Below are 14,503 nucleotides of genomic sequence, written 5' to 3'. Positions count from 1 at the left end.
AAGAAACAGGTATACTAGTAATTTTCATATATCTGATTCCGATTTCAGATAGTTTTAGTAAACAACATCAAATAAGTTCTATTCACTTTTTCTAACATTTCTAGTACCAACAAATTCATTCGGGCGAGTCTGTTTTCGATTCCAGAAAAGTTTTGGTAAACAGTATCAAAGGAATAACATTGTCATTCCGATTTATTTGATTCCGATTTATTTTCATTCTGATTCGTAAACATGGGCTAAATGTATGCCTTTTATAACTTGAAGATATATAGTCTCGCACATATGTTTAATTAATTTATTTATAATAATTGGATCACGTGGACAAATTATTTTTATTATATATTTTTTTTAACCTTTCCCGTGAAAACGCGTTTTAAATGCATTTAGAAAAAAATAATAGAAGGAAAAATATAAATGAAATAAAAGGAGAGTGGGTGTGGAAAAAATAAAACAAAGAAAGAAAAAGAAGAGTGGGTGGATGAAGATGAACCAACTCTAACACCTCCTCCTAACCTTTTCTATTTTTTTATTTATTTGTATAATTTATTCTTTGATAGCTTTTTCATATATTTTTTTTAATAAAGTTATTCTTGTATAGTTAATTTAAGGAGATTCTTTTCCTTTAATATTTATCCGAAACTTTTAATCCATCAACTCAACTTTAGACTTCGATATATATTAATGTTATGAACGCGTTACCTTCTATTAAATTTTTACTTAGAAAACTTATTAAAAAAATGGTATAGTATGCCAAAGTGAGCATAACTCAAAAACTTATTATTATTATGGTCGTCATAAATATGGGGTAGGGGATCAAACTCACAACCTCTTGCTTGGAGACATATATCAATTACAGCTGAACTATGCTCGCTTTGGCATATTTTCAAAAACATTGAAATACTAACAAAATGATAAAAATGCGTGATCGACAAACTTCTTCTAGGGAAAAAAAATCAAAATAGTTAATTTTTAAAAATATCAAAATTAATTGTACTTTGTTTTGAGGAAGGCTCGAGAAAATTTTCAAAACATAGGAGATTAAATTGAAAAATGTTAAAACATAGTAGACTAAATTGAGGATTGAAAAACTACCCAAACATTAGAGACTAGAACATATATTTATTTAGCTTTGAAAAAAAAAATTAAATTCTCTCAAGGTGTTGTAACGAAAATGAAAATGAACAACAAAGCGGAAGCAAGAGAGAAATCGTAAGAAGGAAGAACTTCTATTCATTGAATTGAGAATTGTTACAAGAAATTTACAAGGAAATAAGAAAACTGACCACTAATCCACGAAACATACCACTAACCTTAAAATTTCTCTCAAACCAACACCATAACGCCACTCTTCCACTAAGCGTATAAACTCTCTCAACTTCGATCCACTCTTCAACTACTCAATTAACTTACAACAACTACAAATTAACTATCAAACATAACTCTCGTGAAAATTCTAACCAATAAACTAATATAATGTTTCCACTCATTCTTTAACAGGTGTCACACTTAAACTTTAGATAAGAATTTAAACATACGGTTGGAATAAATCACACACAAGTAATCTAATAGTAATACAACTTTGGCATTTTATTTGATACATAAATAATTATTAGCAATGCCTTCTGTGAGAATTTAGGCTGCACTCTTTCTCCCTAGCAATGGGCCAAAGTAGAAAATTTCTCGACGATTAATGTTTTGCAATGACCTTGCATTTTTCTCCTGCAAATACATTAAAAAGTCGATGTGAAAGCTGGTTAACAATACAGAAGTTCTAACACAGAAAATTATATTCTTAAAACTATGTTAAACGACTAATAAATTCAAAAATTTAACCCGATGAATTATAGTATATATTTAATCTTTTAAATAGAATTCAAAAAGATGATGTAAAATTACTTACCTCCACAACGGCCTGTTTAAGAAGCTCAACTTGATAGGGCGAGACAGTTTGTATCTGAATATAATTAATTATAATAAGATTAAGAACAAAGGAATGAGATAACAATGGGGATTAAAAGAAAGAAAAATAAGAGATGAGAAAAAACAAAAGAATATTAGGACTAAACCCTTTGGTAAAGTTTCGAATTTCTTGTTTTTTTTCCTTTTTAATAATAAAAACTATAATTACATGGCATGGACTCAATAATGATAAGACTGCCTTTTTATTTAGGTTTCGAAACAAATTAGGATCGAGTGATCAAAAATAAAACAAACTTGTTTTTGTTTTCCAAGTTTCTATACCATTTTGAGAATGTTTCTAAAATTGAGAAAAAATAAACGTATATAGTTGTCTAATGTTAAGGCTTTCTTAGTAAATTTGAAAACGAGAAATAAGAAACATGAACATTACCAAATGGGTCATAAAGTTATTGTTTCTCATTTCCCATTTTTTACAAACAAAAGCATTTGATAACGACTCGTTTTACTCTTTTTTTCTTCTAAGAACAAATTTGTATAAAATTTTGGAAACAACAAAATTAAGTTTTTATTCTTATTTCCATTTTTTTAAATAGATAAAAAATTATTTTATCATTTTGTATTTTTAAAATGTGTGATAAATATCAAAAAATAAATATAAAATAAATAATTTAAATATTTAATTTAAATAATTAGATATCATACAAAACCTTTACGTTTAATCAAAACTTTCGAAACCAAGTAACAAGAAACGGTTACAAGCCTGTTTTTTATTGAAAAAGAGAAAACAATCCATAAATAAGAAATGAAAATTAAAAATGAACCGACAAGAAACAAAAATGTTACGGAAACGGATTCTTAAAATACCTTTTTCATTACAGTCCAAATGACACCTTCAGTACAAGGAGGAGTGGTGAGCGATCCCATGTATCTGAAGTATGTCTCACTCCAACTATACATTGGCCATGCAAGTCTAGGATCCACTGTTCCGAGCCATCTCTCACCTCCTTCAATGTTTAGCCGTTTTATGTCCCCTTCTATCTGATATCCAACAAAAACAAAATATATAAGAAACGTCTCGAGTTCGAGTCTTTATCGTATTATTTTGATTATATTTCAAGTTTAGAGTATGTTTGGGAGTGATGCTAAGATGAGTGATTTTGAAAAAGAAATTTAAGCATAATTGATTTTCGAGAATCATCGTCCAATTGATACCTTAAAAATCAACTTAAAAATTCCTTTAAAGTGATTTTAAGCTCTCCTATAATATATATATTTTTTAATTTGTCTAATATGATCAATGAAAATAGAAGTGATTTTGATAATGGTAAAAGTGATTTTGGTCATGCTAAAATCACTTCCAAACACATCCTTAGTCTAATTATCAAACTTTTAATATTGTAACTAATAAGCCCCTACACGTAATAAAAAATTAAAAAAAAAAAGAAATGTTTTCATAACGTTTTTTATCTTTCAATTTCCTCTTGGATTTGAAAATTTATGGACCTATGAGACACAACTTAAAAAATTCAGAGGCTAAACTTGCAATTAAATCTATTATTTTATGTTATTAGGTCCCGCGTCAATCAAGGTAGAAAAATTAACTTTGAAGAAAAAGAAAAAAAAAAGAAGCTAAGTTAATTAAGAGGACTAAATTTATCATAAATAACTTAATAAAGTAATTTTTTTTTACTAGTCAATTTAATATATTAGGTTGTTGGTGAGATTGGTTTACCAAACGGAGGAATGGATCAGGTGGACCAAACTTATATAAGATGCTTATAACAGCTATTTTGTTGGTCACATTTGGATTATTGTTGGTGTGTACCATATGAAGCTCCAAAGGATACCTAATAATATTTAACAAAACAATATGTCATCAAAATAATATAATAACATAATAGCTAAACAATATAAATACTCTTATACTATAGTAAGAGCGATAGAGAGGAAAATAAGACGTTTTGCCATCTTGGGTGTGCTCGGAAGGATGGTGCCAATGATAATCTTGAAGATAGTAATTGACGCCGTTGATCTTGATTGATCCTGCATTCTCTATCCATTCAACCTGTATTTTTGTTCAACGATTTGAAAGAATAAGAATAAGATAAATATTACAAAAATAAGAATTAGAAAAAAAAATGAAACGTCGAATAATTATTAGTCGAAAAAAGTCGATTTTTGAATTATAAGTCTAGAATTCTTGCAAAACTTTTGCTTTATTTGGTTGGTTCATACATAACATTTTCAAAATTTTGGATATGTTAGGTTTTGGCATGATTCATTATTTTCCAATAATCATAAAGAAAAATAACGTTTCTCGAACAAAGTCGACCAATTTCATATTTTTTGTTCTTTATTTTAAAACTATACAGAATTTTTCATCAGAAAAATAACTAAATTATGCTTTAATGATTCCTTTCCTACGCAGAAAAGTACCCAATGAACTCGTGAAACTTCCTGTGTTTGTGATAACTTTTTGAAAAAAAAAAATAATTTAAAAAATGACAAACACTTTTTTTTTTTTTATAATCATTTTGGAAAGAATTACTAATTTAGAATATGTTTATTCAGATGACCTAAAAGTACTTTTTGAAAAGTACTTTTTGTTAGGTTTGTCAATAATTAATAAAAATCATTTAACAAAATTATATTGGTTTAAAGATACTTTTTGAAAAAAATAGTTGCGATATGATTATTAAAAAAAGTGACTAAGTCATTGACACAGCTTGTAGTTTAAGTATTTGATAGATCATTATGGAAAGGAAAAAAATATAAAAAGCAGCTTTCCTTACCTAAGTGAGGAAATTAGGTGTATTGTTACCTTATTTAAAACATTCTTTTGTGAGAAAGAGAGGAATTGAACGAAGAATTTAGTTTAACGGTAATTGGTATCTATTTTTCAATTTGTTTTTCTCAAGGAAAGAAGTGTCTCCCTTAATCAACTTAAACATAATACAACGATTAAGAGATTAATACCTAGAAATGAATTCCCTTTTTCATTCCTCATGAAAAAAAACACACACACATATATATATTTTAATCCGAGTATCGGACCAGCTTAAGCGGCTAATTTTACATTGCAACCATCTGACCGTACAACATTTAGTGTCGGAAAATATTTCCTAAGGTAGGTAGCCATCATGAGATTTGAATCTATTCCCTCTTAATATATATATATATATATATATATATATATATATATATATATATATATATATATATATTATATTATATGATTAAAAAAAACCATGAACTGCATTTGATAACTTTTTTTTCTTGTTTCTTTTTTTTCTTTTTTTGAATTATACTTACCAAGCCAATCACCGTCACCTATGTATTCATTTGGCTTGTTATAGCTTTTCAAATGCTTTCAAAATATAAGTCCAATTTTGCCAAAAAAAAAAAGAAAGAAAGAAAAAGAAGAACAAGATGTTTACAAAAACTTATTTTTATTTTTGAATTTTGGTGGAGAATAATTAACCTGAAAAACATATTAATAAAAAAGATAAAAATTCCCTTAGGAAGATTCAAGAGAAGCTCCTCCTTAATTCCAGGTCCATTTAGGACCACGTAGTAATTATGCAAAAGAAAATAAAATAAAATAAAAACACTTATCTATATATTAATGGACCACGCAAGAATTCAGGAGAAAATGTTGGCGAGGAAAGTTTTTCAAGTGAGAGCAAAGAGAGAGAGGGTTTAATTTAATTTGTTTTGTACTTACAACAACTTGATGGCCATTGTTCTCAAGAATTGCAATTGCAGGCCAATGGTTTCTCCTCAGCTGACCTAAATACCCATTGAAAGTTGCATTCCACAAAGACAAAGCTACGGGAGATTGCATTTTGCCATTCTTACACTTTGCCCATTGTTCCTCGAGATCCCCCCAATGCTGAGGCCCTCTCTCACTACACGGATCATAACTGAACCCTTCTGAGGCTGAGTTTGGTTTTGCTGATGACAAGCAAACAAGGCAAGAGACTATTATGGTTGCAAAGATGAGAAGGTGGGTTTTCTTTGTTGGGTTTTCCATTTCTTTGGGAAACCTAAAAGAAGAGAGCTTTTGGTTTTGGTTGGAAAAATCATGCATAAAATTCACACCTTTATATACTAGTTTTTTAGTGCATGGATTTGGTTTGGGTGTGGGTTCGATTATTTCCAAACGTTTTAAATTCAACTCATTATTTTTTTATTTATAGATTAGGGATTTATTAAGAATCAAAACCGTCCTACAGTTGAAAGACTATTTCCAGTCAAAGATGTACTCTATGTCTGCTGTCGAGAAAGTTTAAGAAATGATTTAAAATTCCATGATTTAAAATCCAAGAAATAATTTTAAATTTCTTATCTTGTTTGGAACGAGAATGATTTGAAATACTGAAATAAATTAAATTTCTTTGTTTGTTTGGATGTTTGCTAAAAATGAAAAGAAAATAAAAATTTTACTTAATAATAAAAATTTATTATTTAGAAATTAAAATATCACAAAGTTAAAATTATAATTTATTTTGAAATTCTATGAAATTATTCAAAATGGCAAATTTTAATTTGGAAATATTTTTAGATAAAAATTGGATTTGAAATCCGGTAAGACTTCAAATCCGTAAAAATCAAACAATGAAATTTATTTCAAATACATCATGATTTAAAAAAACAGAAGAAGAAGAGTGTGAAACTTCTTTTACTATTCAAATTTATATAGCATGAAAAAAATCGATAAATTGATGCGAGACTATATTTGTAAACTACAAAAATTAAATAGTTACATAATAAAAGGGGCAATGGAATGAAGGGCCAAAAGATTGCTTTTAAAAAAATTGGAGGAAAACTATTAGATATAATAAAAATGGTCAACCGTCTCTTTCTATAGAATCTATTATTTTATTTGTGAAAAATTTACACTAACAAAAAATATAGAATTTGTTTCAACAACATATATATAAAAGAACAAAGGAGCATTATTATATGAAGATAATAAAGATTCAAATTCAAAATTAAAAAAATAAGATTCAAATTTTAAATTAAACAAACGATATTCAAATTCAAAATTAAACTAACAATATTCAAATTGAAAATTAAACAAAGTAATTGAAGGTTACGTTTATTTCAAGATAAGCACAAAAATGATAGCTTAATATAACTTTGTAGTAGCTTATTTGAATTTGATATTTTGTAGTTTCAAATTTGAAAAAAAAAAAAAAAAACTTAATTTCCATTTTCATCTAAAAACTAAATGAGATCATAGGTATTTTAAGCCTACTAAAAGTTTGATTAAAGAAGTTGCAGAATTAGAGAATTTAGAAACTAACCCACCAATTGAAAGTGATGAACTTCTTTTGAGAGACTAAATGAGATCATAGATACTTTAGAGATAGCTTATCGACCACAAAAAAAGAAGGACTACTCGTGCCTGAACAATCGGGGAGCATTTATAAGGATCGGAAGATGAGCAAATATGTTAACAAGCATACGAATTTTGAGTTGAAGATGATATTATTGTTAGCCCGTTAATTTAAAATGAAATTAAACGATTATCTTTTTATTATGAGAACCTTATTTAAAGTCAAAGCGAGCAGAACTCATAATTGATGCATATCTCTATTCAAGAGGTTTTGAATTTGATACCCACCACACATGTTGTACTAAAAAAAGAACCTATCAAAAAAAATTTAATGGAAGTTTAGTTTAATATGTCATGAAAAACTCCACAGTACAAACATATCCTAATTCTGTAGAGATGTTTTTCGTGATATATAAAAATATAGTACCCACAATTTAAAATGTTGGTATTTTTTTTATATCTTTATCTACTTTTAAATACCTATATTTTTAAATAAATAAATTTTAAATCTTAGTATCCACAATCAGTTTTTTCGTTCCATTTCTTTTACTTTTTAGAAAATGTATTTCATATTGTTCAATATAGTGATTTGTTTAGGTTTTCTTTATTGTTTCAGTATAGAACACTAATACGTCTATAGAAAAATATGAATATGGATATGAAATGCTTAAGAAAACATAAAATATAAAAATTTATTGAATCTAAAAAAATGTGCTACAAAAACAGATTGACTATGAAAAAATGTTATCAATAAATTTTTTTAGTAGAACTAAAAGTAATAAAAACAATACAATAACCGAATAAATAATAGGTATAGATAAATCAAAACATAAACAAAAACCTAATCAAATAAAGTTCAACAGAAAAAATAGTCATATTAAGATTCTGTTTCAAAATTTTGTCTAAGGCCACATATCATCTCGAGACGTGGACGTATGATAATTATAAAAGAATAAATGTGAGAGTTAATTAATCAGTTGTATATTGTAAAAAATTATAGTAAATGTAAACCTAAAAGTAGTGTAAAATAATAGTAAAGTAATTCATATTATAATTTTTGTTAAATAGGCGTCAATGTATTCAAAATGAAAGAAACCCACAAAAAAATAAATAAATAAAAAATTGCAATTGCACGATAAAAAAACGTAAAATATATTATAAGAAAAAATTGGCAAACAAATTAAAGGTTAAATCAAGACAAAAATCTCGGAAGAATCCCACTTAATGAATTAATTTAAAAAAATATATATAATATCTCAAAATAATTTAAATTTAATTTTAAATAAAAGAAAATTCAATTAATATATATATATACCATAGGAGTAAATCTTCTGTTTAAACTAATCAAAATACAAATTTATGATTCGAACTTTTAAAGACACCCTAAATGTGAGTATGTGGCATATTCAAAAAGTTTCTTCATTTTGTCAACTTGATCTTTTTTTTTTTTGGCAATTTTTGCGTTGTTTGCATTTTTTTGGCATGATATACACCGACAAAGTAAGCATTCCATCGGAGTACTTTCTCATGAATATTTATCACGTTATTGTTTTGAAAGTCCTGAGAATTCAAGAACTACAAATTTCTTAGCAAATTTATTCGTTAATTTGTTTAAAGTTATATGTAAATTGTTGTGGGATAAAAATAGCCTTCTCTGTGTAGGAAAAAAAAAGTCCAACTAATAAGGGATTTCTTAAAGGAAGACTCCTAGCCACCATGAAAGTATACAAGCTAACATCGGCATGACATGTCCAATCTGTTAGGTTTTGGCAAAAGATTGGAATTGAAGTTGTCCCACATTTGAAGAATACAAGGATGGTCTCCATATGCTAGAAGTTGTGCAACATCGGAAAAGTACGAGGAGGAGATATGTTCCAACTATTATAAAAGGAGCTCATGAGCTTGAGTTTTTATCAACCCAATTGAAATACTTTAAGCCTAATATACTAGCTCTAGTTAACTGAGTGGTATTTGCTTTGAAAGAGTGTTTTGTGTAATTGGGGTCGGGGAGAGAAATCTGTGTGATTGTAATAATTTTTCACATAGTGGATTTTCCCTTGTGGGCCGTGGTTTTTTCTCCGGTTTGGAGTTTTTCCACGTTAATTCTTGTGTTTCTTTAAATTTCTCAGTTATTTTCTGCTTATTCTTGCGGTAGAAGTAGGGGATTTTTTCCCAACAAGTGGTATCAGAGCTTTAGGTTTGTAGTTTCTAGAATTTCTGAGTATGCTCTGTGGTTACAGCATTATCTGAACTTCCACATCAGAAAAGATTTCTTGAAACAAGCTACGGTTCTGTGAATAGTGTGGCTTGTTCACTATTTGCAGATTTGCTAGGAGTGTGAGGCAGATATGTCATTCTTTATGAGTCCAGTGAAGATTGATGTGGAGAAATTTGACGGAAGGATCAACTTTGGCTTGTGGCAAGTGCAAGTCAAGGATGTGCTGATACAATCTGGGTTACACAAGGCGTTGAAGGGAAGACCGAGTGAAGGTGCTTCTGAAAAGCTAAGCGGTGATGGTGGTTCAATTGAGTCCAGTGGTGGTTCCAGCAGAGGTTCTAAGAAGTCTAGCATGAGTGATGAAGACTGGGAGGAAATGGATTTGAGAGCTGCAAGCGTGATACGAACAGGTTTGGCTAAGAATATTCTTGCGAATGTGCATGGAATTTTGACAGCCAAAGAACTTTGGGAGAAGCTCGAAGCGTTGTATCAGGCAAAGGGCATCTCAAATCGACTGTACCTGAAGGAGCAGTTTCACACGCTGCGAATGGAGGAAGGTATGAAAATTTCAGATCATCTGAGTAATCTCAATAGCATCATCTTTGAGCTGGAGGCGATCGAAGTGAAGATAGATGACGAAGATAAAGCACTCAGGCTCATCTTATCACTTCCACCTTCTTATGAACACATGAAGCCGATCTTGATGTAGGGAAGGATACTTTGAATTTTGCCGAGGTTACTAGTAAATTCTTGTCAGAGGAAAGAATACTGAGGAGTGAAGGGCGTACTTCACATGAAGATTCGGCAGTGGTAGCTAGCAATTGGAAGAAGAAGAAAGACTCCGTACAAAAGAAAGCTTGTTGCTGGGAATGCAGACAGTCTGGACACATGAAGAAAGACTGTCCCAATAGAGCCGGTTCGTCAAAGGGCTCTGGGCGGGATGCTGACAGTGTTTCTCTCATCAGGGGAGACGATGATCAGTTCCTTTGAAGAGAGAGAGAATTCATCCTCATGGTATGTCCTCTTTATCATGATAGAGGATGTGATGTTAGCGGTTCCACAAGTTTACACATAGGTATTGGCTTGGCGGTTATGCACGGTGTGTGTGGTGGAAGTTATGTCGATGGCTGAAGAACTTCCAAGTGAGCCAAGTAGATGGAAGTTGCACCATAAATCTCAGCAGGATTTATCGACATGTGACGAGGAAGAAAAATCTTGGAAGGCGACATTCCAAGTGATCTACTTTTATGGTGGAGTAGGCTATAGTTCTCTGAATTGAGAATTATGATTGTCGGTGAAGACAATGAGTGCAGTAGAAGTTGTGAACTTTTTTCAATATCTTGCAAAGGTGGAATTTGTTGGGTTTTGGCAAAATATTGGAATTGAAGTTGTCCCACATTTGAAGAATACAAGGATGGTCTCCATGTGCTAGAAGTTGTCCCACATCAGAAAAGTACGAGGAGGAGATGTGTTCCAACTATTATAAAAGGAGCTCATGGGCTTGGGTTTTTATCATCCCAATTGAAATACTTTAAGCCTGATATAGTAACTCTAGTTAACTGAGCGGTATTTGCTTTGAAAGAGTGTTTTGTGTAATTTGGGTCGGGGAGAGAAATCTGTGTGATTGTAATAATTTTTCACATAGTGGATTTTCCCTTGTGGGCCGTGGTTTTTTCTCCGGTTTGGAGTTTTCCACGTTAATTCTTATATTTCTTTATTTTATTGCTTTCTTTAAATTTCTCAGTTATTTTCTGCTTATTCCTGCGGTAGAAGTAAGTGATTTTTCCCAACATAATCGTGGGTCGAATGCTCTCTCAGATATTCTAACCTAAGAATAAAGCAATTTTCTCCTACATCAGGTATCACCTTCTAGCTGAATCTCAATACTAAAGTCAACTTTAAACTGACTTTGACTTGAGCGTCAGAGTGTTTGTTTATCTTGTGCAGATCTTTCCTCACATATTCTTCCTTGCCAAGCGACATCCAAAGTCTTTCCAGTCAGTCTACCTTGACCAAGTCGATTGTTGAAGCGAAAATCTGCCGGCGGAGGACGGGCTGAGAGGTTGGCCACCCTGACGCCCTAGTTAGTATATTATCCAAGCTCAACAGATATGCGTCAGACAGATTTCGTACCTGAGCCCATGGGCGAGTGGTGCATTTATAGCGCTCGACGGGGTAGATACACGTCCCATAAGAGTATTCCGCTGCTCGAGCAAGGTTCTCTCGAGTGACCTTCGGTCCTTATCATTTACCGGTACATTCCCTGTTGCAGTAGGTAAGGCTTGGCGATTCACCTGTTCGCCTAAGTTGTCGAGGCCGACCTACGACTTCACTTGAACCAGGTCGGTCGCGCGTAGTTTAACCCCCAACAGAGGCCCCCTTTCAAGTCGAGTGGTGAGTCAGTTACCTGAGAGATTAGTAAGGGGGACACGGACGACCTGCTTTTGCCTTCATTTCCGAGCTGTGATGGATAACGTGGACCAATCGAGGGCTCCCACAGGGGCATATAGCCGCCCAAAAATTTCATGCTGGACGCGGCTCTCGAGGTGCTCTTGAGCACCCAACCATCGTCAAGGTCGATGATCTGAACCATTTGCTGAGGGACACGTGTACGACGAGGATCTCGCCTCTTTATGTATAATATACTTGAGGGCTTCCCCTCAATTTCATGCTTCCAAGAAATTTCTTGCTCTCGCGCCGAGGTTAGTAGCTCTCTTTCCTTTGTAAATTCGTTGTAGTTAGCGATGTCTGATAGGTGTAATGGTAGCTCTAGGTCTAGGAAGACAAGCTCGGAGGAGAGCTTCAGGTCGCCCCTAGGGGAGTCTCATTCCGTTGTCTCACCCAATGGTAGGGTATGCTCTGAGGGAGCAGCCCTGGGTAGTGCCTCTAATAACATGCTTCCCTCCCACGCTGGTGGGGACGACCTGCTCGTTTGCATGGAAATCCAGCCCTATGTCCTTCCTCCTAAGCTTACAGAAAGACCAGCTGATAGCCTCTCCAAGCTGGATGAGCGGTCTTTAGCCTTCTTTAAGGATAGGTACAAGATCCCCCATTATATAGGCATGAGATTCCCTAGGCGGGACAAAACCATAGAAATCCTCCCTGAAGGGCATGTCGTGTTCTAAGAGAAGATGTTCGACATCGGGGTTCGACTTCCTCTTCATCTATCGCGTAGGAATTCCTCGCTGCCGTGAACCTGGCTCCAACCCAGCTCGCCTCCAACAGATGGGGGATTCTACTCGGCTGCTGGATATTATGGTGGGGGCTCGACGTTGATACCCTTAACTGCTGTCTTGAGCTTGTCTTTCATGTCTAATTTTTGACACTCTTGTGTAGTTCCTCCCCGACTTGTTCCTAGGTCGAACGAGCTAACGCTTGAATACCTCATGAGGATCCCCAAGCTGCCCCGAGGCGACCGTCATTACTTAGCACTCTTCTTGGATGACAACCTTTATGACTGCAGCCTGCACATTGTCGCAGAGGCTAACCCAGACCCTTGCACTCCGACTCCTTTCCCTAGTTCACTCTGAAGGTATTCTTCTTCCCTCTTCTTCTTTTCGTGTGGCCCTGGGGTGGGAGTTGACCTGCAGGTCTTCTCGTAGATATGTTGCCGGCGTTCCTACTGGGAAGGAAGAGAAGGAAGACCGAGGTGGGGAGTAACTTGTCGCCCATTGAGGTCCGCAACGAGGAAGCCCCAATGGGGTCGACCTTCACCACTCTGCACCCTATCTCTGTGATAGAAGTAACTCCTCTCCAGACGATCCACAGTTCTTCAGAGAAGAAGAGGAATAAGAAGAAGAAGAAGATTGACAAGGAGTCCGAACCTGTCGGCGCTTAGCGAAGACGAGAAGGTGGCACCCGCAATGACAGTTGACTCCAGCGCGCTAGTCACTACCAAGAAGATCAGCGAGGTGAGGGACCTCGAGCTACCGTTCGGGATTCATCCCACTTCTAAGAGCATCAACGCTTTGGAGTGCAAAGTGGGGAGTATGAGCTCGGACCGGTCCATTGGGGGAGCTGGCTCACCCTCTTGTTTTAAAACAAGGAAGGCCCACTTACCTAGATACTTAATTTAGGCCCAACGGACCAGAACAATTGTAGAGAAAACAATTTCCTCGTTACACAATAATTAGATACGTAAGTACACTTCAACACTCATAACAATTACCACAACAGCTGGAAATAAAATGAAATGAAACAATGAAATTAAATAAAAAAGAAATTACTAAGAAAAGAGGCCTGGAGACTCGATGGTAAACTAACCTGAGTAACATGGGGCGTTACACTGCAAGGGGAGAAGAGCTGCGCAGCACCCAAGCTCGTTTGGAGAGCTCCGATTCTTTGGTTGGCGCTCTTAAGTTGGCTAACCAAGGGTTGCAGGCGGAGGCGGAGAAACTCCGACGGGCTGAGGCTGCAATGGCTGTCAAACTAAAGGATGAGGCCTTTTTGGATGCCAAATTTCAGGAGCTGCTGAGCTACGTGGAGTTTAGCAAGGCGCTGGCAGACGACGACTTTATGTTCGCCCTTACTTGGGAAAGCACCATGGTGGGCTGGACCTCTTTCCCCTCAAATGCCCGTACGTCAAGTTGTGGACTGTCTCTACTGACAAGATCATGGCTTCAGAAGAGGGCATTTAAGTTGGGGTGAAGAAGCTAGATGAGCTCACCCCTGTGGCCCCCATAGAGAACGATCCTCTGGCTAAGGTCACCCAGTCTGACCTTCTTGACGAATGATCCCATCGCTTTTTCATCATTTCCTTTTGCTGCAACTCTACTGTACTTCTTATTATTTTTTTTTTATGTTTCAGGGTCCGAGGCCTTCTCCTCGGTGGATTAATGAAACCTCGACGCATTTGCTTTTTTGCTTTGCCTCTCTCTAGTTTTGTTTTGTTTTCCCCTTTTTTTTGTAGGTCCTGTTTAGCTCGTATCTTTGCATTAACAACTACCAACACTTTCATGTTTAAGTAACAAAACACTTTAGGCTTCCATTTAAATGTAGCTCGGTCTGGTTATGAAGAGAAATAG

The 14,503-nt window shown here is 34.0% G+C and overlaps 1 protein-coding gene across 1 annotated transcript; it reads right to left on the bottom strand.

Annotated features, from left to right (window-relative positions):
• Positions 1 to 1,197: 1,197 nt before the first annotated feature.
• Positions 1,198 to 5,989, bottom strand: LOC111025178 (dioscorin dioA3). The gene is made up of 6 exons (XM_022303028.2): positions 5,645 to 5,989; positions 3,879 to 3,985; positions 3,653 to 3,767; positions 2,785 to 2,958; positions 1,901 to 1,954; positions 1,198 to 1,719 (listed from the first exon to the last, which is right to left on the bottom strand). Exons 1-6 carry the CDS (start codon positions 5,951 to 5,953, stop codon positions 1,633 to 1,635), a joined length of 846 nt encoding a protein of 281 aa, XP_022158720.1. The 5' UTR covers positions 5,954 to 5,989; the 3' UTR covers positions 1,198 to 1,632.
• Positions 5,990 to 14,503: the final 8,514 nt, after the last annotated feature.

The sequence above is a fragment of the Momordica charantia genome (genome assembly GCF_013281855.1).
Source record: "Momordica charantia cultivar OHB3-1 chromosome 2 unlocalized genomic scaffold, Mcharantia_2.0 BLBB01000002.1, whole genome shotgun sequence".
Classification (NCBI taxonomy): domain Eukaryota; kingdom Viridiplantae; phylum Streptophyta; class Magnoliopsida; order Cucurbitales; family Cucurbitaceae; genus Momordica; species Momordica charantia.
This window is presented reverse-complemented; position numbering and strand designations above follow the sequence as displayed.

Coding starts and splice junctions, on each gene's coding strand:
- LOC111025178 (XM_022303028.2), bottom strand. CDS start 5,953: ATGGAAAACCCAACAAAGAAAACCCACCTTCTCATCTTTGCAACCATA. Junction 2,959..3,652: donor CTGATCCATTCCTCCGTTTG/GTAAACCAATCT, acceptor GTTGGATATCAG/ATAGAAGGGGACATAAAACG. Junction 1,955..2,784: donor TTTGGACTGTAATGAAAAAG/GTATTTTAAGAA, acceptor AATTATATTCAG/ATACAAACTGTCTCGCCCTA.